At 42.3% G+C, this 27685-nt stretch overlaps 2 protein-coding genes across 8 annotated transcripts; one reads left to right on the top strand and one right to left on the bottom strand.

Moving 5' to 3' along the window:
* Nucleotides 1-20: 20 nt before the first annotated feature.
* KIF4A (kinesin family member 4A) lies at nucleotides 21-24243 on the top strand (the record flags this gene model as incomplete). 6 transcript variants are annotated; one of them, XM_083796873.1, is made up of 32 exons in its annotated part: nucleotides 21-258; nucleotides 1126-1316; nucleotides 1608-1700; nucleotides 2497-2663; nucleotides 2893-2987; nucleotides 3196-3315; nucleotides 4464-4639; nucleotides 5691-5752; nucleotides 6451-6583; nucleotides 6854-6912; nucleotides 7119-7224; nucleotides 7921-7986; nucleotides 8298-8483; nucleotides 9140-9243; nucleotides 10210-10354; nucleotides 10847-10957; nucleotides 11687-11770; nucleotides 11924-12037; nucleotides 12264-12419; nucleotides 12819-12913; nucleotides 13359-13488; nucleotides 14342-14512; nucleotides 14921-15028; nucleotides 15727-15804; nucleotides 15896-15997; nucleotides 16706-16867; nucleotides 18242-18361; nucleotides 19090-19212; nucleotides 19864-21704; nucleotides 22508-22574; nucleotides 23339-23432; nucleotides 23764-24243. In XM_083796873.1, 29 exons carry the CDS (start codon nucleotides 21-23, stop codon nucleotides 20047-20049), a joined length of 3681 nt encoding a protein of 1226 aa, XP_083652999.1. In that variant the 3' UTR covers nucleotides 20050-21704; nucleotides 22508-22574; nucleotides 23339-23432; nucleotides 23764-24243. The 6 variants fall into 6 exon arrangements, with proteins under 6 accessions (XP_083652999.1, XP_083652996.1, XP_083652995.1 ...); XM_083796870.1 differs by having other exon boundaries at nucleotides 6448-6583; nucleotides 19864-21241; XM_083796869.1 differs by having other exon boundaries at nucleotides 6448-6583.
* On the bottom strand, nucleotides 23692-27362 carry TAF9B (TATA-box binding protein associated factor 9b). 2 transcript variants are annotated; one of them, XM_083796897.1, is made up of 7 exons: nucleotides 27216-27362; nucleotides 26723-26804; nucleotides 26502-26638; nucleotides 26296-26430; nucleotides 25737-25818; nucleotides 25049-25162; nucleotides 23692-24888 (listed from the first exon to the last, which is right to left on the bottom strand). In XM_083796897.1, exons 2-7 carry the CDS (start codon nucleotides 26799-26801, stop codon nucleotides 24722-24724), a joined length of 714 nt encoding a protein of 237 aa, XP_083653023.1. In that variant the 5' UTR covers nucleotides 26802-26804; nucleotides 27216-27362; the 3' UTR covers nucleotides 23692-24721. The 2 variants fall into 2 exon arrangements, with proteins under 2 accessions (XP_083653023.1, XP_083653022.1); XM_083796896.1 differs by lacking the exon at nucleotides 27216-27362 and adding an exon at nucleotides 26888-27038.
* Nucleotides 27363-27685: the final 323 nt, after the last annotated feature.

The following is a 27685-nucleotide window of genomic DNA, read 5'->3' as shown; positions in this document are numbered from 1 at the left end:
CCTCGCCTCGCCTCGCCGAGATGGTGCGGGAGGAGGAGAAGGGCATCCCCGTGCGGGTGGCGCTGCGCTGCCGGCCCCTGGTGCCGAAGGAGACGAGCGAGGGCTGCCAGAGCTGCCTGTCCTTCGTGCCCGGCGAGCCGCAGGTGGTGGTGGGCAGCGACAAGGCCTTCACGTACGACTACGTGTTCGACCCGGCCGTGGAGCAGGAGGAAGTCTTCAACACCGCCGTCGCCCCCCTCATAAGGGGCATCTTCAAAGGTCGGTGCCAGCCGGAGCCGGGAGGAGGCCCCGTGTGGTGCTCCGTCCTCATAAGGCGTCTCTTGGGGCTCTAAAGAAGCTAAAAGGTCAAGGGTAAAGGGTCCAGGATCTAAGCTAAAAGATCTAGGATCTAAAGGATCCAGGAGCTAGGCTAAAAGATCCAGAAACTAAAAGATCCAGGATCTAAAGGATCCAGGAGCTAGGCTAAAACATCCAGGATCTAAGCTAAAAGATCCATCCAGAAGCTAGGCTAAAAGATTCAGGTTCTAAAAGATCCAGAGGCTGATCCAAAAGATCCAGAAGCTAGGCTAAAAAATCCAAGAAACAAAAGGTCCAGGAGTTAAGCTAAAAGGCCCAGAAAGTAAAAGGTCCAGAAACTAGAGCAAAACACCCAATCTTGCCTGTATGCAGCCATCTGAACTCCGTACTGCCATCAACATGACCTGTCTGTGCTCACTGGATTGTTTTTGTACCTGAATACATATTTTTATAAAGCAAGAGGATTTTGTTAAGAGTTATGCCGTGATCTAATGAGCATCCTGTACCAGCAGCTGTTACTGTTGCTGGAGTGCAGCTGGAATGACAGAAAATTTACATCGTGTTTCTCTGATCGCTCTGTTGCTTTACTAGAGTTAGTCTGCCAAAAAAAAAAAAAAAAACTGGAATACTAATTTTATCTATGTTTTTTATTTTTTATTTTTTTTTCCTTGATGCTGCTAACTGTGACCAGTGCATAAAGGTTGTATAAACTGCCAGTGAGTGATAGCGCTTGTTTGGAAGGCTGCTTTTCCTGGAATGCTGCTTTGCTTCTCAGTTTCTTCTGGTTTCTCTTTGGCTCTCTGATTTGGGTGTTCTTTGTTCCCCTAGGGTATAATGCTACTGTCCTAGCCTATGGACAGACGGGATCTGGAAAGACGTATTCTATGGGAGGTGCCTACACTGCCAGTCAAGAGCACGAGCCGAGCGTGGGGGTCATCCCTCGCGTAATCAAGCTGCTATTTCAGGAGAAGGAGCAGAGGCAAGACTGGGAATTTGTCCTCAAAGTCTCCTATTTGGAGGTAAACATTGTTTTGGTTTTCAAACTGTTACAAATTTATGAGCTGCAGGTAAAGTGAGCTTTAATGAGGCCACCTCCTTCAAGTAATAGGCACTTAGGAAATCAAAATGTAAGACTATATAAAGTCTTGTCAGAAACAGGATTCTGGGTCCTAGGCATCTTTCTCTAAAGGTAAGATGGGTACAGCATCATGTGAAATTATCCCCGATTTCAGGGTAGTTGCACATCATTTTTATGCGAGTTGTTCTCTTGAAAAGCTGCTGAATCTGAACTGCTGTTTTGATGCTTTCAGATCTACAATGAGGATATTCTAGACCTGCTCTGCCCATCAAGGGAACGGTCTTCTCAAATCAGTATACGGGAAGATCCTAAAGAAGGCATAAAGGTCTGTTGCCCTGTTAGAAAGGGGTCGATAAGGGGGCAATATTGCTGGGGACAAATGTTTCGGTGAAACAACTGTCAGTCTACTTGAGCACTGCTTTGTATTTGTACGTATGAAATCACAAAAACTGCTCCTTCCTCTCAAAATTCAGCTATCCATGATCTTTAAGTTTACTCCAAGTGTAACACTAATAGGGTTAGACACTCATGACAAAGTCACTTGAAAGTCATAATCTGACTTTTTGTTTGAAGGCTAATTTAGGTGAATACCTGAAAATGTTGTAATTCAGGTTCCTTCATCAACCTTCAAACCCTGTTGCAATTTTACTTGCTAAAGTCATGTGCAACAAAGGGATCCTGACAGAAGCTGTTCAAATGCTAAAGTTACTTTCTTAGCAATTTCCTATAGATGCATGTTTATAGGGTAGAGCAGGAAAAAACCTTGTGCTACTGCCTGCTCTGTGTACTTGATTTGTAGTTAAACCTATGTCCATCAGTTATGCTTCATTCATGTAGTTTGTTTGTAGTGGTGGGGAGGCTGTTGGTTGTCATACCCAGCAGGTAAGTGTGCAAGACACCTGGAGCTTTGATCTGTCAGTATTTTCTGTGATCTTGTGCTGCTCGCTGTCATCTCTAAAGAGCAGTGATGCAGCTCCTCCATGAAGTGAGACTGTTGCTTCTGAGTGTGTGTGTACACAGACTTTGCTTTGCAGTTGGCTAAGGCAGGAGATAACTTTGCTGATGTAGAAAGTCAAGAGTGAAGAAGAAGAGAATAAATGATTCTTTCTTCCTGGATATAGATTGTAGGATTGACAGAAAGAAATGTCGCCTGTGCACAAGATACTGTATCCTGCCTAGAGCAAGGGAACAATTCCAGAACGGTGGCTTCCACGGCAATGAACTCCCAGTCTTCCCGGTCCCATGCCATCTTCACCATTTGCATCGATCAGAAAAAGAAAAATGACAAGTAAGTGCTGCCACAGCTGCTCCTAGCAGCTGTTAGAGTCAGACTTGCTCAGGATTTCATTCTCTTGGATTAATGCAGCTGAGCTACTCTTGAGACACTACCTTTATTTAGCGGTTTCTGATACCAGGTATTCTTTGAGAACTGGAGCTCAGCTGTAGTAACCACTAGACTGTTCCTTTCCTAACTTTGTATTTATTTGAGAGAGTAAAATAGTCTGTTTCTGCCATAGGAACAGCAGTTTTCACTCCAAGCTACACCTGGTTGATCTTGCCGGCTCTGAGAGACAAAAGAAGACCAAGGCTGAGGGAGACCGACTAAAAGAAGGTCTGTAGGAAAAGGGCTGGTATAGCTTGGGTTTCTTTTGAGTTCATAAATCAAGTCCTTATCAAGAAAAGCCATGTGGTTCTTTAATATTTAAAATTAGCACTTTTTTTAATTAAAAAAAAAACACATTGTTTTGTAAAAAGGGCAGAAACTGGCCAATTCCTAGCCACTGAGGTAGCTCTACTCACTGTCATCTGTTTGTGTGCAGGTATCAACATTAACAGAGGTCTCCTTTGCCTGGGAAATGTAATTAGTGCTCTAGGTGATGAAAATAAAAAGGGTGGTTTTGTTCCCTACAGAGACTCAAAGTTAACAAGACTGCTGCAAGGTAAGAGACGGATCATGGCAAAGCCTAAATCTACTGATCCATTTTAAAAAACTATCAAAAAACCTAACAGCCATACAACTAGAGCCCAAAGCGGGAACTGCTGTTGACAGTGATTGCATTTGTTGGTTTGGTTCCTGTTCTCACTGTTGCTAGACCTCTTCTGTACTCTTCTTTTTAGGTTACAAATGCTTTGAGACAGGGACTCTTGAGTCTTGCTCTTTCACAGTTACTCTGTGATGGGAGGAAACATGATAAATTCAGTGCAGTTCTTCTGGTGGGGAGAAGGAGGATGAGAATTTTAAATCTGGAAGCAGCAGAGATCTGTTTTTATATCCTGATTAAAACTACTTACTGGAGTTTTATCACTACCAAAATGAAACTCATGCTGTCTGTGCCTTCAGTGTGCACTTCAAATACTGGTGTGTTTTTTTTTTCCCTCTTAATTTCTTCATGGTGCTTATTTTTAATAGTTGCTATGGTCTTTTAATACATATTATTCAAGACAAACTTTAATATGGGTGTAGCTAGAATAATGCAATTTACTGGGAATTTTTGGATAGTTGAGTGATTTTGTACAAAAAGATAGGCTTTTCCAGTATTTTTATATCAGAAAATATCTAATGCAAGGAAAGTGGATTATGCAGAGCTGGATGTGGGGCCTTCTTCTCTGGCTGAAAGCTTTAAGTAGCCAATATGCGTTAGTGTGAAACCAGAGGATAAGATGCTGTGCAGCTTGGTGATCTGAACGAATGTGCTAGTCAGTGCTTCTTTGGATTGGAGATCAGTGTGAATTGTGATGTCTGGATATCCATGGAGGTCTTGTGTAATACTGTGTGGGAGAAGGGAGGGGAAAAACCTGGAAGAACTATACTAGAAATTACTTATAGAAATTACAGTAGTTGCCAAAATTATTCAACAGGACAACAATATCCCTGGAGCGTCCAATGTGAAAACATTCCTGCTTAGAGTTGAAGCAACTTTGGGACTCTGGTATTCAGAAAATGCTCCTGAGACAAAACTATACATAGATATAATCTAGCTGTAGCACGGAGATGTGCTATGCTGCCTTAAGTATCTTAATAGTGATGTCTGGCTAATTATTTTTGCTCTCTGTCAGAGCACTGACGGTGTCCTGTTTTCCTTCTCAGATTCTCTGGGTGGTAACAGCCACACTCTCATGATTGCCTGTGTTAGCCCAGCAGATTCCAATCTAGAAGAAACTCTAAATACTCTGCGTTACGCTGACAGGGCAAGAAAAATAAAAAACAAACCAATTGTCAACGTTGATCCCCAGGCAGCTGAGTTGCATCATCTAAAGCAGCAGGTACTGGACGCTTTCTTCATGTGGTAAGACCAGATTTAGCCTTTTGGTAATCAGCTCAGTGAATGCCAAGCACAGATATAGGACACCTACACAAAATACGGGGAAATATTCACTATGTGTTTCTCCATCTCTTGAGATGACCGTGTAAGTGCTGGACAGGGAATACGTGAATGCTTCTTGTAATTCTACAGCAACCGTTCCCTGTTACAGAAAAATTGTATCATTAGTGTGATTTACATTGGCCTTCCACTGGACAAAACATTGCTTGCCTGTTAGCCTACAGGCAAAGATAGAAATACAGTGATGGTTGCCGTGCTGCCTTCACCTGCCTCCATGCAGCAGAGTGGGAAGTGAAGAGCAGCTTGCGGTCAGCTTTGGAAGAGATAAGTTGCATAAACTGGAATTGGTTAAATCCAAAGCTAGAAGTGCTACGGAGCTTATCTACTAGAGATAGCTAAACCAGGCTCTCTGCGCTTACTTGGCAGCAAGTATATGATACAGCTTTCTTAGCTCTCCATAGGAACAGTCCATAGTCTGGTTTGAAATTGAGCCAGTAAAGTGGTTTTGATTTTGCATGTGAGCATTTGCTAGAGTTTAGTGAACACTTATTAATGTACTGTAAACTCAAATCCCGCATTCAAGTAGCTTAGGAAGGTGAAGGATCTGACTCTGTCTCACATGAAATGCAGCAACAGAGCATTGGTCCAGCAAAGTGTGAGGCCTTCCCTTTGACTCAGTGAGTTCTCTGGCACCCCGCACAGAATGGCATGTTAGCTGCCTGCAGGTGACTTAGCATGCTGAGCACGCTGTGACCTGAGCGCTCTTGGTGAAGAGAAGGTCGGGTTTTTTTTGTTTGTTTTTTTATGAACAAATTACTTCAGATACAGTAGAGACATGATCCCTTCCCACAGGAAGCAGTAAATAAATAGTAGCAGTAAATAAAATCTTGGAGCAGGTGACTCATTAAGACTAAGGTTCTGAATTGTGTTCTTTCAGCCATCTAGTTACTGTATGAGACAAACGTACAAGCAGTAATTGTTTGTGTTTATAGGTACAACAGCTACAGGTGTTGCTGCTGCAGGCCCATGGAGGGACCCTCCCAGTGTCTATCAAGTAAGCTTTGTAGATTGTTCTCCATGTAGCTAATAGCCATCACACACCAGCAAAGGCTTTAGATCTCTTTTGCTCCAGATAGTACTGTAGAGTGAGGATAGAGCAAAATTATTGCTTTTTAAGAGGTTCTCAAGATTTTTTTTCTCCTTCTTTACATTTCGTTGTACTAATTGAAATTCCATGCATGTATGGGTCATGTAGTTTTGTAGCAAACCCCTTAGGATTACAGAAATCAATTGTAGGAAATAATTAGAGTTCATTGCCTAGTTCCTTTTTTAAGTATGTGTTTCTCAATCTTTCCATCCCTCCTTTCTTTCTTACCCTTCTACCTCTAAATATTTGGCACCTCTATGTCCATCTATCTTAAAAGAACAAAGCAAATGGAAGAGTTTGAACTGTGTAGATGTTGTCTAAGGATATTTCAAAATCCATGTTAATGTAGTTTACAGGCTTAGCATTGGTTAAACAGCATTATTTTTAAAAAGGGGTCTGTTTTCTTTTCTTGCAAGTGTCTTCTTTCAGTATACTGTATTCTTCAGAGATTTTCAATTCAGATTAGACTTCCTCCAGTCTTTCTATTCATCAGCTACAACCTGTATATGCTGTAAGTTATTTAGGAAACTTGGAGGTAATTTCAATGCTATTACAAACTTCCGAAGTCATGCTCACGAGCAAACTGGTCCTTGATATTTCAGTAGTATGGCACCTTCAGAGAATCTGCAGTCCCTGATGGAGAAGAACCAGTCACTAATGGAGGAGAATGAAAAGCTGAGCAGAGGGCTGAGTGAAGCTGCTGGTCAGACAGCACAGATGTTGGAAAGGATCATTCTGGTAAGGCTCAATTACCTGAGAGGAGCCTTAAGTTGCATGACTTTCCCTCTTAGCTGAAGATTGATAGCAGCTCTTGTACTAATGGCACGCTAAGAGTGTATATTCCTGCCAAAACTGGTGTTAGGACTTCCAAACTAGTGGAAGAAATTGTGGAAGACATTTTGGCGCATTGATTTGCAACAGGCTGACAGCATGTCTTTTGCTACAAATAAATTAGCTGTCTCTTACTTTTATCTTCCTATAATTCAGTATAATTCTGGCTTCTCTTAGACAGAACAAGAAAATGAGAAGATGAATGCCAAACTAGAGCAACTTCAGCAACACGCTGTGTAAGTCTGTTTCCATACCCTACTTGTGCTGAGGAAATGCATTTCAGCATTAAATGTTCTTGTTGGGATAAACTGGATAGTGTCTACTTACGTTTGTTCATCCAGAACTCGTTTGTATGTTCTGTGGGGAAGTTTATTTTATTGTCACGTGTGACACAAACCTGCCACACAAGACTCACGGACTTATTCCTACGTCTGCATTGCAGATGCAAGCTTGATCTCCAAAAGCTGGTAGAGACTGTGGAAGATGAGGAACTAAAAGAAAATGTAGAGGTGATTCGCAATCTGCAGGAAGTGTTGGTTCAGTTGCAGGTAAAACTGAATTTGAGGAGATAAGAGTGTGTGCCAAATGAGTTCACTAATGGAATTCAGTGCTCTTATGCTGATGTGCTGAGCAGTGGATTTCACTCAGCAGAAGCCTTCTTTAAGGAGCCCAGGAATTAAAAGTATTAAATGACTCTTAACATCCGCTTCCAAACAAGCTGCACTTTTAATGCAACAGAAAGGCTACTTGTGGCTGCACGTGTTGGTGGGATGGCAGGGGGATGGAGGGAGAGGAGAGTCTCCATAAAATAATCTGATGGTTGGAAAGTAGTGTGGATTTACAATCCAAAGACTGGAAGCTGAGTTAGAAACTTGGTAGTTTTAACGAGCAACCGTAATTACAGAAACATGGAATTGTTGCATAGAAGTTACCAAATCTTTGTCTGATTGGGAACTTCTCTGTTCCACCTCACTAGACGTTTCCCCACCTGTCCCCAGATTCCTAACTCTTATGAGGAGCTGGCTGCCAATGCTGGAGTCTGGAGAAGACTAGAAAGAATGTCTTGTCCAGGCAGTCTGGGAGGAGTCTGTTCACTGTACAAAAGAAGTCAATGATATCCTCTTTTCAGGGACAGCTTTCTGGACAGAGAATAACCTATGTTGTCATTATAGACCAACAGGCTGCTATTAACTTCATATTTTCTACCTTTATACCAATATATTTTTTTCCTCTATCCTATACAGAGTGAAAGCGCTGCCACAGTGGAAGCTGTTGCAGAGATGGCAAGTTCTGAACAGGATGCTATAACTGTAAGTGAAGGGAGTCCTTAGTCTGCAGTGCAAACCCAACCAGGGCATGTCTTTATCCCATTACTCCTCTTTTATTTATGTCTATGCTGTTTTTTTTAATTCAAGTGACTGGTAAATAATACATCACATTGGTATGTGCTGCTTTTCTACACCCTTGTTTGCTCAGTTAGTTCAAGATCAAAAACCTGTGCTCATTTCTGAATACCTTTTTTTTTAATGTAAAAATTAATCTGAAGTGTTCTGCAGAAACTAATCACATAGTCAAAGAGCTTTAGATTGGCCTCTGCAGCTCATTGCTGTGTCTCCGACAGAAAGCAGAAACGGGACAGGATACCAAGAGATCTTCAGATGACTTCAGCACGCAGCATGCCCTCCGTCAAGCACAGATGTCCAAAGAGCTGATTGAACTGAATAAAGCCCTGGCTCTGAAAGAAGCACTTGCCAAAAAAATGACACAGAATGATAGTCAGTTGGAGCCCATTCAGTCCCAGTACCAGGTAAACTCTTACAGATCCTTACAAGAGCTATTTCTTGAAGTTTCTTTTTCCCCGATTCACGGATTCACTTTATGTTGAGGAAGGAAGGGAGAAGATCTGTCCTTTCACGAGCATGTTGTTGGGTCTTTTTCCTTAAGTTATGGTCACTGCCCCTTTGGGCATGGGTAAGAAGTTGACTACAGGTGTCAGCAGAGGATGAGGAGAATCCATGTCTGATTATCTACATGTTGTCCTACCAGCTGAAGATGGTCTGTTCCCTGAAATAAGTTATTGGCCACTGCCTGTTCTATGTGAAATGGATTTCTCTACTTTTTACTCAGAGATTTACTTGGCCACACTGAACCAAAATGCAGGTACTTCATTGTTAAATTTCATAGTGCAGCCAGCTGATCTGGCTTCCCTTATTCACCAGTTGTGATGGGATCTCTCATCTCTCAAATTGTTTGTATCATTTAGTTTAGATTAGAATGGTTCTATGGACTCTGATTTCAGTGTATTGAGGACTAACCCTTTTGACACGTGCTGTTTTTAAAAAATGTTTTACAACCTCTTGGAAAGAAATATGGTTCCTTAAGGTCTTCCGTCTTAAAGCTTTGTCTCTGAGGTCGGGGTTTTGAGGTTTTTCCTGTGAGGCTTACTACTCCTGTCCTTTCTAGACTAACATCAAGGATCTGGAATTAGAAGTCAGCAATTTGCAAAAAGAAAAGGAGGAGCTGATCCTTGCTCTGCACATGGCAAAGAAGGATGTCAACCAAGCCAAGTAAGACTGACTACACAAGCTGCATGGCCTATAGCACTGAAAATTGTGTTAATGCACCTGAAAAAATTCACTGTCTTGGTCTTACTTCAGCTATATGGAAAAGCTCTTAGTTTGGTGTAAGCACAGGATTAAGAACAGTGCACCACTGATCCATGGTAGTGTGACATACCAGGGAATACTTGTATAGACTGTAGATGTGTTTGGTAGAGTGTGTTCTGAGGCTTTGAAGGAGTAGGTGCTTAACTTTAAAAGAATAATTGGTGTTGGAAACTTACCTTAAACTAACATCAAAATCTGTGTTTGTTATTAGAGTTCAGAGAAGCAGCTACACGTTTCTTGCATACACGTTAAAAGCAAGCAAAACAAACAAAGAAAAAAACACAAATTTATGTATCAGGGGAGTTATCCTGCCCACCATTCTTTTCTGTGGAGTTGAAAAGGAGGTCTTTATAATTCAGTTGTGAGGTGGGAAACTGGAGAAGTAGATAGAATATCAAGAAAAAACGGATTCATCTAATGTGGACAACTCAGGCCCTTGGTGCCCTAGCATCTCTTTTGGTAGCACTGTAGTGATCTTTTTGTTGTGAGTCCTGGCTGTGAATGGTACCGTTTTCTGTAACAAGACGAGGGGTCAGCACAAGATTTTTCTGTGCTTCAACTCCTTAGTGCTGAGTCACTTGTAAGTAACTGGCCTTTTGTCCGAGACATTCTTAGTTTACAGAAGACCATTCCCCCGCCACCTGGTAAGTAGTCATTGAACCGTGAGGTACGGTAGGCTTTCTGGGCCTAATCTTCCCTTTCACATGCCATGCGAGTTGTATGAATTGCAAAGAAACCTGAAAGGATCAGTGGGAAAGATGATACAGAATTGCTTCCTTTTTCATATGGTATCTCTGAAGTTGGAGAACGCTTGTTTGAGAGTAACAGTAATTAGGGGCCTGTTCTCAAAGTGTGGTTTCTTTACAGGCTGAGCGAACGGCGTCGGAAAAGACTTCAGGAGTTGGAAGGGCAAATTAATGAGCTGAAGAAAAAGCTGAATGAACAATCAAAGCTCTTAAAGCTGAAGGAATCTACGGAACGCACTGTCTCCAAACTGAACCAGGAGATCAGGGTAACTAACCCTAGCAGTTCTCAGGCTTACCCCAGTGTAGCCAAAGAGGTTTCCAGACAGAAGATATTCACAATTTCTGTTTATTATGCTGAGGACACCAGTCTTTTGGTGAGATGCTTTTGGCTACATGACTGTCATTGCTAGTGTGATGCAGTAGGCAGATGATTACTGTGACTTGGAGGAAAAGAAGTCTGAAGTGTCTTCTGACTGTCCTGATAATTTGTTGCCTTAGTCAAGTCACTTCACTTCGAGTCCCATGAGTGCATGATGCGTATGTGTGTTTTCCTTTTACAGCTTAAAAATGAATTCCTGGATTTTAGCGCTTTGCAAGCATCCTTAGGCGTTTACTCCTAGCGGGCAGCATATTGTGGTACTTCCTGTCCACCACCACCCCTTACACCCATATCCACAAAACCACAGCAGGGACATGTATGTCGACACTACCCAGGGTCAAAGCATTAGATAATTTTTCCAGCCATTTCTATATTCCAGGAAATGAAAACCCAAAGGGTACAGTTGATGCGCCAGATGAAGGATGATGCTGAAAAATTTAGGCAGTGGAAACAACAGAAGGACAAGGAAGTGATCCAGCTGAAAGAACGGGTGAGCAAACAATAAGCCCCCAAACAGTACCTCCCTCTTCAGAGTGAAACAAATCATTAATGTCTTTGCTGCAAGGCTTTGTTTAATTTGCAAGCATCTGGGAAAACATCTGGGGAATGCTTTGAAGATAACAAAACGTTAGCTCATACGGTTACCACCTTTCACCACTTGTAAAAGGACTTGCTTATGTCTGGAGCACTTAAAACTATCGATAGTCATCATTATTCAACTCTAAAGTAGAAGCCAAAAATATTTAATATTTTTAAGAATTTAAAGTTGTAGGGTTGGGCCACAAAATGAGAGGTATTCAAAAAGGAATATTGAATCTCTAGGTAAACAGTGAATTAATTAAATACATCTGGCTTGTAGCATTCATGTGTAATGTCGAACATACATCTGTACATCTTGATTTCTGATCTCACAGGAATTCTAACTGTAAAAATCTTACTCTCCAATATTTTGGGATGCTACATTTTAAGCTCATGATTTGTAGTCTCTTACAACCTTCCTAAACCTTTTTTGGTGGAGCCTCTTCTCTAGTCATTTTAAGCCTAAGAGCCAGTTGTTCCCAGTGGCACTGCATGGCTTAAGCTTGTAATGATCAGTGAAATCATTGTCACGAAGCTCTTATTGTTCTGTAATGCATCTCTTCTGTTTCAAGAAGTGTGAAACTGGCCATAGGTATTAAGGTGTGACACGTAATTTTCCATCTGACATGTTTCTATGCAGGATCGCAAGAGGCAGTACGAGCTACTTAAGCTTGAACGAGACTTTCAGAAGCAGGCCAATGTCCTTCGGCGCAAAACAGAAGAGGTAGGGAGTCAATACCTGCTGCAAACTCCTGACCGGTTCCTAAACATCTGAAAAATGTGGTTGGAGGTTGCAATCTGAATACCTCATGTTTTCAGTCAATAGATATAAAGTGAAGTAACTACCATACCATTTTTTGTGTAAACTATCTTGCAGGCTGCAGCTGCTAACAAGCGCCTAAAAGATGCTTTGCAGAAACAACGGGAGGCTGCGGATAAACGGAAGGAGAGTCAAAATCGGGGAATGGAAGGAGTTGCTGCACGAGTAAAGGTGTGTACCAACTTTTTGTGCATCCCCATAAGAACAAGGCAAACTTAGCTTTGTTAACTCATGAGGTGCTGCTGGGGTTGATGGCTGGAGAGCAAGGGGTTGGAACATGGAGTTACTTATTAAGGGAAGCAACTTGATTATGCAGTTCAGCTGTGAAGGCATTTCAGAGAAGGAGCCTGTCCTTAAGCTGAGACCGCAGTGAACCACTGTACTGTTTTTCCTGCAGGGCTGGCTGGCAAATGAAGTAGAGGTTCTCGTTAGTACTGAAGAGGCTCGACGGCACCTTGCAGACCTTCTGGAGGACAGAAAGATTTTGGCACAGGAGCTCCTTCAGCTTAAGGAGAAAAAAGACTCTGGGGAAAACCCACCTCCAAAGCTCCGGGTAAGAGGGAAATGCCTTGTTACCTGTCCCACATCGACGATTGCTTGGCAAGTACTGTACCTTACTCTTACTCCTATTTGACCCCTTCCCTCAGAAGGGAGGTAGTGATGGTTCCTTTTCTGGAAGAAAGGATTTAATGTTCTTACTGTCCTGTGACATGTCAGGGAAGAGCTGCTTAAGTAACCTGTTACTTAATGCAATGAATCTGATGGATGTGAGTGGGTCACAGCTGTTATCAAAGACTATTGGGAAGAAACAATGGGATTTAAACTGAAGAAATACTTGAAGGCTTTTATAATAATACTACTACTTTTTGCTGAAATGCCTATAAATGAAAGATTGGCTCACATGCATTGCTTCAGATATTGCTCACTTCTGTCTATTGCTGTAATTCTGTAGAGGCGCACCTACTCCATCACAGATTTGCAGGCATCAGAGGCAGACCTTTCTCTATCAAAGCAGATAGAAAGCCTGGAAACTGAGATGGAGCTCAGGTAAGATATTACTATAAAGCTGATTTGCAGAGCTTGCACCTTAAACTGTTGGCTTTTTTTAACCTTGTCTTTATCTGCAGCTGTGCTGTGAAACAGAAGAGAAATTGGAATAATTCATTCAATGACAATGAAAATTAGAAAATAAGACGATATGGTTTTCCTGGTTTTATTTTTTTTTTTTTAATGCAGGGATTTAAGGACACAACTCAGTCACTAAAATTGTTTTATTCTTAGCTGTTTACAAGCATTTGTGAGTGAGGGAAACGCCTCTTTTAACTGGAGGCGTGGAGGGGAGGAGAGACTGATGTAGCGTGACAGCTGGAGTCTACGTTTCTAAGCAGTCACAGTATTAACTTGAACTATTTTGTCTAATATTCTGATAACAACAGTTTTAGCCCAAGTTCTCTTCTGTGTTGTGACTTCAAATATGTGTATTCTTCCAAAGGAGTGCCCAGATAGCAGACCTACAGCAGAAACTGTTAGATGCAGACAATGGAGATCGCGTGAAACAGCGTTGGGACAATATTGCAACAATTCTCGAGGCTAAATGTGCTTTGAAGTATCTCCTTGCAGAGGTAAACTGAGTCTACCTATTTTAAAACTTTAATTTTTAGTAATGAAGTCTGCTTAGCCAGGAATAACAGAAGTGAATAATAGGCTGACAGCAGAGATGATGAATTCAAGTGAAGTGTTTTTGTGAATGAGGTTTATTTCCCCTCACGACTTCTGATTAAAATATTCTTCTCTACTGCAGATCATTTTGGGGAGTGAAATCGAAAAAGATCAGGGAAGAGGGAAACAGTATAGACATGGGTCTGGAGGTGCCAGTTAAAACTCTGCTTGCAGAATGCTTACATGATAAGAGTAGAAGGGAAGAGACAAATTTCAGAAGTGGAAGATAAGAGGATAAGGTACCTAAAAAATAATTCCTGAATAAATAGGCAATCTGCAGGAAAAAACAGGGCAGTACTCTGAGATCAGAATGGATGTTGGGAGGGGAGAAGATCGAACAAGATTGTCATTCAGTTGATTCAGCAGTGGTCTGATTCTTACTCTCTTCTACTGCCCATCACGTGGCAGTCCCTGGCACCCGGAGACTAATGGAATAGAATAATGGAAATTATATGGAAGAGCATTGGTATGGGAGGGGGTCGTCTCTTCCCCCGTGTGCTCAGATTTAACATGCTGCAGGAAAGGAAATTAGGAACTGTTAACAAGGTCTCCTGCTATCTGTTTTGCACTTCCGTACAGGCTGTCAGATGTCTAGCTCTGGATGTCGCACTTATTCCCCTTGTTGAAGTGGCTGTTCCACTTCTTAGGGTGGTTGGCAGTTAAGCAGAAGTGCTACACCTTCAGACTGCGTTATTTCTGTCCCAGTGCACGCTATGAAATGTGGAACCAAGCAGTCACCTTGCTTCTGTCTTTCAGCTGGTCTCCTCCAAAGTGCAGGAAAGCAAGCTGGAGAGCAGCCTTCAGCAGAGTAAAGCTAGCTGTTCAGACATGCAGAAGATGCTGATTGAAGAGCGAAACCACATAACAGAAATGGAGGCTGAATTCCAAAATCAGCTTTTGGTACAGGAACAACAACACCAGGAGAAGGTAAAACAGGGGAGCTCTCAAGATTTCTGTCACTTGCGTCTTAGAACTCTGATTCCCGGATTTGCTCATAGATAAAGGCAGTGGAGACATCCTGAAACTGATCTGTTGCTTTGTGATTGATGGAGATTTGTTGGACTCTTGCAGGATAGGTAACAAAAGCCAAAGAAATCTCCCTATTCATCTTCTGTCCCTTGCAAGCTATCTTATTCAGTAACTTTTCACAGTGTTTTAAGTGTGAATGTTACATCTCAGCATAAGATAACTTTGAAAGGAGATCAGGGCAAAATAATGCTAGAAATAGCAGAAAGCATCTTCTTTCTGAAACTGTCTAGGCCTTTCATGTCTGAGCTGCCAGATATCTCTTTAGGAGTTCACACCTCTTCGTCTGTTATATTAACTTGCTTTTAGGTTCTGTACCTGCTTAGCCAATTTCAGCAAAAAGAAGCAGCAGAGAAGAAACTGGAAGATTCGTTAAATGAGCAGGAGAAACAGCTGCAAGAGCGACTTAAGTTTCAGGTAATGTCTGGATGTGTTGTTTTTTTTTTTTCCAGAGGCTACTTGTTATGGGCACATGTTAATTGGAATAGTCGCTTTACAGTGAGGAACATGCAGAGGAGTTTGAGGGCATTTCCATTTGTAGCTAAGATTAATACATTTACAGTTATTTAATGGAAGAAGAGACATTCTTATTTGAGCCTGAAGAGCAACTGTTCCCCGAGACCTACAGAATCTGACTGGCTCATGCAGACTTCTATGCTCAGGATACCTTTAGTTAAGATGGTCAACATGTTATTACTAATCTTTTGCTGAGCACGGCTCCACTGTGATATTGGTGGTAGAATAGCTTTAGGTAGACCGTATTAGCATGGTACACACTACCTTGTCTTGTCACTTCCTGCAGAAGGGCATGTTCAGTGATGCATTAGGGTAACATCCATCCTAGGTGCACCTAATTTGCCAGTAAGCCTTGGAAATAGAAGAGATTTTAGATCCTAAGTTGTCAGCGCAACTGAAAGGATCCAATATTATGCATAAAACTGGGTAGTAGCACTAATGATTCTCCTGATCTAGAAGTCAGACCTGATGTCTTATTGTAAAATATAGAGAAACCCCTCTGATGTTACAAGAAAGATCCAAACATAAAAATCTGTCCCAAACTACTACTTGTCCTACCCCCACGTAAGCCTATAGATTTCATTTTGTATTGTGAACAGGAGGAAGAGCTGGAGAAAATGAGGGAGATCTGCGAGAAGAACCAAGAACTTCTCCAGGAAAATGACACTCTTAAACAGGTAGAGATCTGTACAGACATAAGTCACACGGGAGCATCTTGGCAGTTGGGTTAGTATGCTTCACAAAGCTAACTTTTGTCCCTCCTAACAGAAATTGCTGCTTCTCCAAGTTGCCAGTGGACAGAAGCTCCGTCGCATTCAGCAAGGGCCGCCCGAGTCTCCAGATTCTCCTTTTGATTACATTCCACCCAAAGTAAAGTTGCTGCATACCAATGTTCATTCTTGTATTGTACCTAGGTTCTTTCTGAATGTTAATGCTGGCCACTAATAATCTTGGTATCTTTCACCCATGTTGCTTTTTACAAAGTATCTTGTTACGCTTATTGTAGTAGGCCTGTTCTCTACATCAGATGGTCCCTAAGGTTTCTGTTTTCAAAATAATTCTGAAAGTGGTTTGCATTTTTTTCGATCTTAAAAAAAAACAACAGCACAAAACGCAACAATGATAAAAAAGCCACATTTCCTCAGTTTAATTATGTCTGACTCTGCATGCTTCTTAGTAATCCAGGTGTCCAGGTGTTTTCTCTGTAGCATTTCTGGTCTTTGAATCCTGGAGCAAGGTACCTGTTATAGCACACTTAATCATGGCTCTGCAAAAGATCCAAAGCTTAGTGCTGAGAAGAATAAATGATATGTGTTATAGTCTTGGCAAAATAGTTTTATACTAATTTTTCAAGGATTTGTCAACTATATTTTTATGGACTCTAGCACTTTAAACTGACTGCTTAATTGAACTTTTAATCCTTGCCAGTTTGATCATTTGTCTCTTCCCTTCCCTAATCTTCTTGGCTGTCTGAGAGGAACGGGGATATGGTGGTGGGACTCTAAAGTGCCTTAATAAAATGTAAATCCACTATTGTTTCTTCTGGGGCCTCAATCCTTGTAATTTCTCTGTGTATAGCCAAAGACCCGCCGGCAAACAGTAACAAAACCCCGCGCACCAACCCCAGAAATGGATGTAGAAGAGCTTTTTTCTGACTCTGCGGAGTCTGGAGAGGAGAAGGAGGATGCAGAATGGGTTCCAATAAAAGCAGTCAAAGGAGCAAAGAAGAGCATCATGGGGGTAAGATCTAGTTACTCTTTGTCACTTTACTAAAAAGGGAATCACCTGCATCGCTGAGCATCTAGCATGTGTACAGCCCAACAGTGAGATTGCAGCGTCTCCACCAACTGTTTATTATAATAGTATTATTATAATAGAACTGCTGGTATTGGTTATTTATGATCTTCAGGCAGAGCAAACGTTGTCTATAGACAACAACACCTGCCTAAATAGAAGATAACTTGTCCAGTGAAAAAAACTACCACGAGCAAAACACGTTCTCTTTTACTTCTGGGTGTGCAACTGACCTAGATCTTTTAGACAGCAGCAGAATATTGAGCCCTAGCAGCTCCTTTGTTCCTTCTTGGAGCCTCTTTTAGTGGGGAAAAAGGGATGGTCTGTCACGTATCTCTATATACTGTTCCCACAGTGGTGTGCTGTGGCTCCTTAGTCCCACTGACAGAAGCTTCAGCTTCTGTGTTCTGTTTCCATCAGCCTGCTGGGCTTTGAAGCTTCAGCTTCCTGCTCAGTTAATTCCTCACAGTGTGGAAGAGGTGACTCGATGACGATCTTGTTGAATGTAAGTCACTCTGAACCAATGGACATCTCTGGGTTTGAACTGCTATAAAGCTGGACCTCCATCATGAGATGTCTTTGTACCCTATTACAAAGGGTAAATTAGTGCATGTTTTACTATCGTGTGACTGAAAATGTCAGCAGTTCCTACAGAAAAGCTTAGGAATTTGAAAGGCTAGCTTTAGTTTCTTTCACTGCTGCTTGTCACCCTGCTGAATTCTGAATTTACTCCGAGTGGTTTGGGTTTTGGTGCGTTCTTTTCTTCCACACTGCAGGAAGGAGGGTGTGCGTTTGGCACCTGGTTCTTCTGTGTTCATGCACATAGCCCAAGGGAACTGCAGTGCAAGTTGTTTCTCAGTTCTGAAATGTAGCTTGGGGTGTCTGGGCCATGCAGTCTGCTATTGCTTCATGTACCCGGACTAGCAAAGAAAATACCTCCTCTGATCCGTGAAATAGCTCAATTGGGTCACCTCCATCTAGATGGAGGACCCTAGGTACGTTGATGGTGTTTTTCCTAGTGCTTAAATGTTAGCTTGTTCAACTGGCACTGAAACTAGGTTCCTTTTGGATAACTTGAAGTCAGGCACTGGATAATCAAAGATTCTTATTTTGGGGATACTGAAGCAAGAGATGGCTCTGTAGGTGGAAAGATCTTACTGCTTTTCCTGAGATGTGGGACTAGCAATGAAATAAAAGGTTCGTGATAGCTTGGAATAGTACTGTCCTTCAGGCTGCTTCAAGCGTTGACAACTATAGCAATCTACATGAAGTCTATAAAACGCCAAAGCTCTTTCTGCACAGAACTCTTCTCTTGCTTAGTGCTCCTGCAAGGGCCGGTGTGGAAACAAACAGTGTGGCTGCAGGAGGCACAAGGTGGGCTGCACTGGAGGCTGTAACTGTGACTCAACAAAATGCAGAAATAGAGACCCCAGCTTTCCGGTGAGTAGCGCTTGTAACCCAACATCCAGACTCCACAGTATGTTTAAGCGAGTTTGGATGAATGGATAATCAGTTACAGTGCTGGCATACATGCGGGGTTTGTCAAGCTAAAGCGAACACACCTCTCTGAAACCTTTGTAAATGTCACTGTAATTCACTGTTTTATCCACGGTAATTGAGTCCAAAGTTTTCTACTGCAGTGCCAGGCTTTCACGCTAAAGTAAAGAAATTTGGGCAACGTCCAAAGCCACATATATTCACCTAGTGCTAGTTGTTAGCCACCAATCTGAGGACAAGCAATTTGTCCTTTGTTAATCCCACTCAGTAAATAAAACTTGTATGTTGTCATTAAGTATGAAAGCTTAATCTATTTAAATATTTATATTTGTTCCTTTTTTTTTAAAGGAGTAGAAGGGATAATTAAGGGAGGTCAGTTGTAGCATCAGGGTGGTTCGTGAACAACGGATATTCATTAGACCTCTTGCCTGAAATGTATGCTGTATTCTTGGATCTTAAAGATTTGAAGCAGAAACCTCCATAGTAATTCTTTAATTATTTGCTATTTCATGAAAGTGGTTGCCTGACAGAGGCACCTAGCATCCTGAAACGTGAATTACTTTGGAACTAGAGAGAAAGTGGCTTAGAGATCCTTAGAATTTCTTCAGCTGTTGGTGGGAAAAGAGGGGCTAGATATTGTAAAAGTGCTTCAAAAGAACTCTGTCCCTCAGGATGCCACGGTGTGTGAGGACCAAACAAGGGACTCTGAAGGTTCCTTCAAACTAGAAGACCCTACTGAAGTGACTGCAGGAGAGACCTTCTTTCAGCCTGTGTGTATCACCCCAACTACAAAGGTACTTGCTAAAGCCTTTTTTTATTAAAAAAAACAAACAAAACATCATGGTACATACACATTCAGAACCACTCGGTATGTTTAGTGATTGGATCTAAAGGGTGGTGGTTAACCAAGAAAATAAACTGTGCTAGAAAACTGAACAGAATACAGCTGTTAAGTCAGCTTGTATTTCAGTTTTGAGTCTGCTGAATTCTGAAGTTTTCATACTAAAACTGCCACGTAGGCTTTCTGTGAAAGGAATTGGAGCCAACACGCTGACTTCACCCATATTGACTCTTGTATTGCCGTACAGTCCTGCTGCACCTCCCAGCAGTGAAAAGAGACTGGGAATTGAGGAACTAGGATAAAATAATATCCACATCCAAGCTGGTCTTATGCCAGTGTGTAGTCTGACTTGGCAGATGTAGTTTTGCCTCAGGTAAACTGAATGACTTCCCTGATACGTACCCTCTGCACACTATTCCTGATGCTGTCTCATCCTGCCCAGCCCATGACAGGCCTTCAGAACTTTGACACGAGTCAAGAAATTTAGCAATTCTTGACGCTGGCCAGACAACTTCTGTATGCACTGTCGCCATGCTCCAGTGCAAGCTGTTTGGCTTCAGGGTGGTGACCAATTCTGAAATTGTCTTCCTCACTTTCCTGATAGGTCCTGAAAGATATCACAGACCAAGAAGTGTTCATGAAGAAGCCCAGCACTGCTGCTTCTGTGCTTGTGATGGATGAGGAGTCCCAAGAGAACCAGCTGCCGTTTGTGAAGAGAAAGAAGAGAATGCTAAGTAGCAACACCAGCTTTTTCTCAGGTTGTACCCCTATCAAAGAGGAAGCTGACTGAGCCACGACTGACAACAGGGTCGTGCTGCACTTCTTTACACCACAGATGAGGGTGACTTTTTTTAAAGGAAAAATAGTGTTGGGAACTCTTGCTGCAGTGTAGACTTGTCCATTGTCCAGCCTGACAGCTGCAGGGAGCACCAAGGGAGTTGAGCACTAGTTATTGCTAGATTGTGTCAATTCTTTGTAAATATTTGTATGTGTGGGGCCTGGGCAGATGTCTTCTACAAGGATGATGGTGAGACTTTCCTCTTTGGAATTTCTGGAGTGAGTGCAGATGATTTATCCAGGTTGTTCGTTACAGCTGCCTTCCTCACCCTGAGCTGTGAATGTGTCGGGTACAGATAATACATGATCTTGAAAGAACTTTGCATTTGCACTGGAAATCTTGGCTCTGTCTCTTCCAATACAATATGAGGAACTGTTCTAAACTGCCATGTGGGATCCGCTGGTGCTTGATTCTGAGGAGGCACTGTTTGCAGTCTTAAACTAGCTAGCAGATATGAAATGCCAGTGTTCTTGTACCATTTAGGGCACTGGTCTATTCTTGTTCGATGAAGTTAGAAACTTGCTAGCCCTATGTGAACGTTTTAGTAATTTTAATTTGTTTTTGTAGCTTTAATAAAGGAAATACTTTGGAAAAAAAAAAAGGCCAAACAAAAAAAAAATGACCCTGTCTTTCTTTATTGCCTGCGTGGTTCTTGGTATCCACTCCAGGATCTCTGTGATTAGTATCTCTTATTAAAATTGGTTTCAGAACTATTTTGTTGGTTGCTGTGTTCAGCTTTAGAATTTTTCTGTTATATCTTAAAAAGTAGGCAGCCCGATTTGTGTAATGCTTTCTTTTCCTTTACAGCATGAAGAAAAGTGAAACTGTTTGCCTTTTCCTATGCTAATTTCCTTTTCTCCAGTGGAAGCATTGGAGAGAATTGGTAATATTGGAGAGAATTACCATTGGTAGTGGTAACAACTGAGCTCTACCCCGTGTCTTGTGGATGAGTGGTGCATTAGCACTGTACCTTCCTTGGGCTTTATGTGTGCTTTAGGTTTATTTTTTGGGCTCGGTGCTGTATTAACCATGGCTAGGTGGCTTCTGGGCCGGTGCAAGCTGAGCAGGCTTCTCAGCCCAGGAGCTGTTCAGACATGCCTTTAATAAACATCTACGGGGAAGAGGAAGGTTTCTCCTAAATGAGGTTAGTATCGCTGTGAGTGAGCGCCATGCCTCTGCCTTTGCTGTAGCTGTTGATGACGGGTCGGGGCAGAGCTGGGCTCTGTGCAGGCCCCTGTGTGTTTGCAGCACGAGCGGGGTGATGGAGGCACTGCAAGTGTTCTGGTGGTAAAGCTGTGCTCAGGCTCGGGCTGCAGGTAAGTGCTGTCTGTGAAAACTGCCTGCATGTGGCCTGCTCACCAGAGAGCTGTTTGTTAGGTGACATCTCTGATAGACTCTTTACTTTCCAGGTAAAAAGTCCTGGATAGTTCAAGACGCTTGTTTCAAAGTGATTTAAACAAGCTTGTAAGCTGTGAGTCCTTGCAAGAGGGGAAAGGTGCTCATCTCACCCCACAAGCCGCCTTCCCCTCCTTGATGCAGGGATGTCGAGTGACTCACGACTGGCTCAGAGCTGGAACAAAGACGGGACAAAGGAAACATCTGTGCAGGTAAAATGGTACCAACTGCCTGTGGCTTCAGTAGACTTGTCCTGCCTGTCGAGAGGAGCGCACCGCTCCCCCCGCGTGCTTGTGGGCTGTGTGTGCAGGGAGCCTGGGGGGTGGCTGAGAGCAAGGTGTGAGAGAGTATAAAGCTACATATATATATGTGTACGCATATATAAATACATCTAAGTATATTAAAAAGGTAGCTGTATGCGTACGTAGGAGAATATAATTTTATTTATATGTATGTGTTTTAGAGTGCTTCACATTTAGCTATGAATGGGTGTCTGAGAGTGATTATGACTCTATATCCTGTAGTCTATCACACATTAAAAGGTATAAATAAATATTTAAAAAAGATGTTACTGTAGCAAGAATCTACACGTGTAAGTATGTTAGTAGGTGTCTGTGAGAGTGTATGTTTTTTATCAAATATAAATTATATATTTATTACATGTGTAATATACAGGTTATATATATGTATGTTAAATATATTAAGAAGTGTCAGAGTAAAACTACAAGTAGATATATAAATATGCATATTACACAGATAAAGAAAGAAAAGGGTGAGTGTGTGAAGAAAGCATGAGTCTAAATATGTATGTATATAAAAGGAGCTTTGTGAGAGAGGTGCTTCGCGTACAGGTACTCAGAGAATCTAATTTTATCCATGTGTGTATTACAATACATGCAAGACTGAGACAGTTGTGGGTATGGCTGAGTATACGTGTATATATATATAATTATATACATAGAGACATACAATTGATGTACAGCTAATACATTATATGTTATACATTATATTGTAGATGTGAAAAATGGTGTATGAGACTGCAGACAGAGTATAAAAATACGTATGCATGTGAAGAAAACCAGGTGAGTGTGTTTTAAAATATATATACATCATATACTATACATATGTATTACACAATATATAGAGTATAATATGCACAATATGTAATATATAATTCATAACACAATGAAGTATTATGTAGTGTGCTATATATTATTTTATACTAATATAAAGATGAAAGGGTGTCTGAGACTGGGTGTGTATATGGAATATAAATGCATGCCTATAAAAGGTGACTGCATTACTGTGTGTGTGTGGAATAAAGCTACAGATGTAGTTGTGTAATACAGGTGTAAATAAACAGCATAGATGAGTTAGTTATATTAAAAAGTAGGTGTGTATGAGAATATATAATTAATCTACATATACATAAAATATATTACTACTTTATTTGTATACACTATTCTTATAAGTATAGTGTCTGAAGGAGTACAAGCTGTGTATAATGCATATATTTATTATATTGCATATATTCATCATGTCATGTTACATGATTGTCATGTTACATGAGATTGTGTATAAATACAGATTATGTACATGTGAGATGTCTGCATGTGTGTATAATACAATGATGTGTATATACATACATATTTCTAATATATTTTAAAGGTGCCTGAGAATGTGCTTATGTGCCTGTATAAGAAAATAAGTAAATATTCCCTCTCGTGTGTGTGTGTAACACAAATGTACACGCACATCTAATTTGGGGTGGGAGGCTGAAACACTTTTTTCTTCAATCCTTCTATAAAGTTGAAAACCAACCCCTGTACTCTTCCTTTTTCCACAGTGAAAAGAAAGCTTTATTCAGCACTTCTTCAAGCAAAAACGACTGAAAAATCATGCCATAATTACGAAGGATACATTCAGCAACCTCAAAACCTGTAAGGAGGTAGCTGGTGGTAAGGGATGTGGGGGGTTGTCCTTCACTTATGAAAAAGTAGTGCTGTAAAGAGTTAGCATTCTTTTTTTGTATCCTTCTAAACACCAGTGCATTCAGTTATTTGTGCCCCTTTAAGGGTCTTACTAGGAAAACTGGTTTTGCATTTGCAACCCAATCAGAATTCTCACACCAGCTCTTCAAGCCCAAGTTGTGTCAAGAAAAGAGGCATTACCAATTAAAGCATTTACCAAAAGCCATTATTACAAAAGCACAACACTTTATTATTTAATATATATAAAAACAATTAAATTTGTTCTTCATTTTTTGTTTAGCACAGCATACCTGGGATCTCCATGCACAACAGAAGCATCTTCAAGTACCTGAAGCACCAAATCAGACACCTGAAGTCAAGTTCGGAACAATTTCCCCTTCACCGGATCCCCCTTCATGCCACGATGACAGTGAGTTTACTCATTCACATGTAAAAATGGAAGCTTAACCAAATGACATCTGACAGAGAAAAAACTCTTTGGAAATAAATAATAAAAAAAAAGTTGGGGTGGGCTTTTACCTCTTCCACTAACTTCAGCTAGGGTTGTGGGTATTTTAGTAGGTGTTAAGGCCAACAGCTTTCATGTATTAATGAATACAGGTGATCAGGCTAAGTATTCTCCAGACAAATCCTCCTTACTTCTCATCTGTATTTCTATTGCTAAGAGAACATCCACAACTGCACATGGAGAATAACGCATACAACTAAAAGCCAGAAGCTGTAAGTGTGTTTCAGGGGAAAAAAATAAAGTACCCCTAGATGCTTCCCTCCTGGCACAGGACTTCTATTTTTTTTTATTTGAAATTTAGCATCTATGTCACATTCTACGCTACCTAGTGTTTCCTAAAGATTAGTTTTATTTGGCACAGAAGAGTACTACAAGCAACTGCCTCGCCAGTCTGCAGAGCCACGGACTCTTCTGTTTGAAGTAAGGCAACAGAAGAGAGGTGAGGACTGCACGCCCGTCTAACAGGGACCAGTGCTCAGCCCTGCTGTTGAGGTTCAAAAGCCATTAAAGACCAGAAGAAAAGATTACTTGCTTTTTAGTCTTTCCACAGGATGATGATCTCTCTCTCTCTCTCTCTCTCTCTCTCTCTCTCTCTCTCACGCGTGCTATACCCAACTGCATACTACCAGATTATTTACAAGCTATCATACACTTTACACAACACTCGGAAATAAACCCTATCAGACTCAATATGAATCACTGAAAAACAGGATGGGATGGGACAGTCTCTTCACAAATTATCATAGTCATCATCATCTTCATGCTTCCTCTTCAGGGTATTTGTTTCATTAGATGTATTCTGGGATGATACCATGTTTGTAGTAATAAGAATGTTCTTTGGTCCAATTAATGAAGGATTAATTAGGACATTCTGAACTGTCGGTGTAGTTGGTGTGGCTGTGAAGAAAAGAAATAAACAAACAGCTTGAAAAGTGATTTTCCTACACTGAATTTCCTAAACTGAATTTCCTACACTTCCAATTTCCTAAATATTCTGCTAAAAACACAAAAAGCTGTGCTGATCTGAGAAGACAGTGTTTTACAGCGGGCATTTTACCTGCTTTGACCGTTGTCTGCGAAGACGGGATCTGCACGGTGAACCTCTGACCAGTCAGCGACACTGGGGTGCCGACTTTTGTTGAAACAGATACTGTCTGTGCTGAAGGTGTACCTAAAATTTAGAACAGTTCAGTCAAAATAAAAGTAAAGAAAACACACACTTTTAAGTCTGCTTTCAGAATAGAACTTACTGTTTTCAAAGTAATAAGAACACATAGGAACGCATTGATACTGGATATTCAGGAGTCAGCTTTTCAGGCAAAACTGCAAGTTTACCACAACCACTGACATTCAAGGCTAGCTACAAACGCACGCGTTAACAGGGAAGTGCTCACGCTTGGTCGCAGTTCTGTGAGCTTCTAACAATGGGTTTTATTTACTGCTGTTTGTAGCTCTATGTAGCGCTTACATTGAAAAAAAAAACACTCATTTGTTTCGTGAAGTCTCTTCACATATAGAAATTACCAGAAATACAGGACTAAAACCAGAGGCCAGTTATGTAAACAAATACCAGATTACGGTCATCTTTTTGAAATGAATTTATCCTGTTAGTTAAGGGGCCGAATGCCACCACGTTCAGGTGGCACCCAACACTATCAGTGCTTGAAGCAGGCTTTAAAAACATCCCCCAGGATTTTTTCCTTCATAAAATCAACATAAGAAACCCACAGTGATCTGTTTCTTACCTAAAGTAGGGGTGCTGGGCCTGCTGCTCACTGCACCGACGCTCAGGCGAGGGACTGTTATTCTTCCTGCAGAGGAGGACACCTGGCAAGCGAGAATATTTAGTTAACATCACATTAGAAAGTAACAGTTCTTAACATGAAAGTTAGAAGTGGTTCCTCCCCCAAGCCCACAGACAGCCTATTTCACAGCAATAATTTGTTAGATCACGATTTGTGTTTGAACATGAAGTTCTCAAACTCCATGGATACGAGCTGGAGAGCTTGTGGGCTCATGGATCTATACTAATGCCCTACCTTCCTTTTGTCTTTTCCAAGCTAATATATGACTTGAGGATTTTGCTTTAAGCCTAAGAAAACTCACAGATGCACTTTTAATAGACTTTGAAGTTAAACAGCAGTAAGAATACTTGCAAATCCCTAGAGACAAAGACCACTAACATAATTTCAAGCCCTATTTTGCACACACCTGTCCTCCTGAGGTGTGAAAAAACCCAAGCCCGGTAGCTCTCCTGACACACAAGGCTCACGTTCGGTGTGCGCAGCCCTGCCGAGCCCTCACCTTCTTCTGCAGGGACTTAAGCCTGTAGTTGGGCGCCGTCAGGCAGTATCTGTCCGGCGGCAGCCTGGGCCCGGAGTACGGCTTTATCAGCGGCAGCGGCGTCTGGTTCTTCTGCCTGGCGATGTCTAGGAGGAACTGAGGGCGGGCGGTGAGCTCCGGGCTGCCGGCAGGGCCCCGCGCCGCGCCCGCCCGCCCGCCGCACTTACATCGCGGGGCGGCGGCGAGGTGAAGGACTGGTCGGTGCGGCACTGGATGGCCAGCCGCACGTCCTCGGCGTCCACGCTCGGCTTCTTGGCGTGGCTCGAGTACACCTTGGCGTCCTCCAGGATGGTGGTCACGTACCCTGCGGGCACACGGCCGCTCGCTGCCGCCCCCCGGCCCCCGCCCGCCGCCCGCAGCCCCCCCCCGGCCCGGCCCCGCCGCTCACGGTACGCGAACTCCAGCATCTGGTTGATGACGCGCGGCTCGTACTCCGTGATGCCCATGTCCTTCAGGATCTGCGCCATTACCTGCAGGACAGAAGCACGGCTCGGCACGGCTCGGCCCTGAGCGCTCGGCCCTGAGCCCTCGGCCCGGCCCGGCCCCGCGGTACCTGCGCGTCTTTGGGCGCGCTCTTGGGAGACGCCATCTTGGCCGGCTCCATCGCTTCCACCGCCCCCTCCCGCCGCCCGCTTCCGGCCACGTGACCGGGGGCCGGCGGGAGTTGCCATGGAGACGCGGCCTGGCTGTGAGGCGCCCGTTGCCAGCCAGCCTTTTTTATTTATTTATTTTTAAGTGGTGCGGAAATTAACTTTAGTTTTTAAATAAAGATACCCGTGACAACAAAGTAATACACCAAGGCATGACCAGCTCAGGGAATTGCCCCCCAAGCTTCATTAACGCCCCCCTTCTGCCCAGCGATGAAGCAGCAGGGCTGTTACCTCACTCACAGCAACTTGTTAAAGTGTCGCATCCCCAGGATTAAAGAGAACCGCGAGTATTGGCAGCATGGCTCATGGCTTTCAAAGCTTGTTTTCATAGCTTAGAAGCTCCAGAGGATCTTTATATAAATTCCATGCGAGTCTCGTCAGAAGTTCCTCTCTCGCTTTCTAAGGGAAAACAGAACAACAACAAAAAATTGGTTTCATGTGATTTTGGCCAACCCAGGGATTAGCAGCATACCAGAGGTTGCAGCAGTGTTGTCATTGGGTGCCATGATCCAAATGAAGCAAGCTCTGGAGAAAGAACGACATCCACGTCAGGCCAACTGATATAACAGGGAAGGGAAGCCAACCTCTTGTCCGAGCAAGGAGAAATAAACAGCTGTTAACTTGGTTCACGCCTATCACACGCTGCGAAACATTCCAGCAGCAGAGAGACTCCTTCTCTGTTTCTCATCCATACGGAGGAT

This window comes from Anser anser (genome assembly GCF_964211835.1).
Source record: "Anser anser genome assembly, chromosome: 13".
Classification (NCBI taxonomy): Eukaryota; Metazoa; Chordata; class Aves; order Anseriformes; family Anatidae; genus Anser; species Anser anser.
The sequence above is the reverse complement of the archived record's forward strand: the minus strand, read 5'-3'. Positions and strand labels throughout refer to the sequence as shown.

Bases quoted from the DNA above. Each gene is read 5' to 3' on its own strand.
- TAF9B (XM_083796896.1), bottom strand. From the start codon at position 26,938: ATGGAGCCGGCCAAGATGGCGTCTCCCAAGAGCGCGCCCAAAGACGCG. The intron at 26,805-26,887 runs GTACCGCGGGGC...TCTGTCCTGCAG, and splicing joins GCGCGCCCAAAGACGCGCAG to GTAATGGCGCAGATCCTGAA. The intron at 25,163-25,736 runs GTAAGAAACAGA...TCTAAATTTTAG, and splicing joins GCCCAGCACCCCTACTTTAG to GTACACCTTCAGCACAGACA.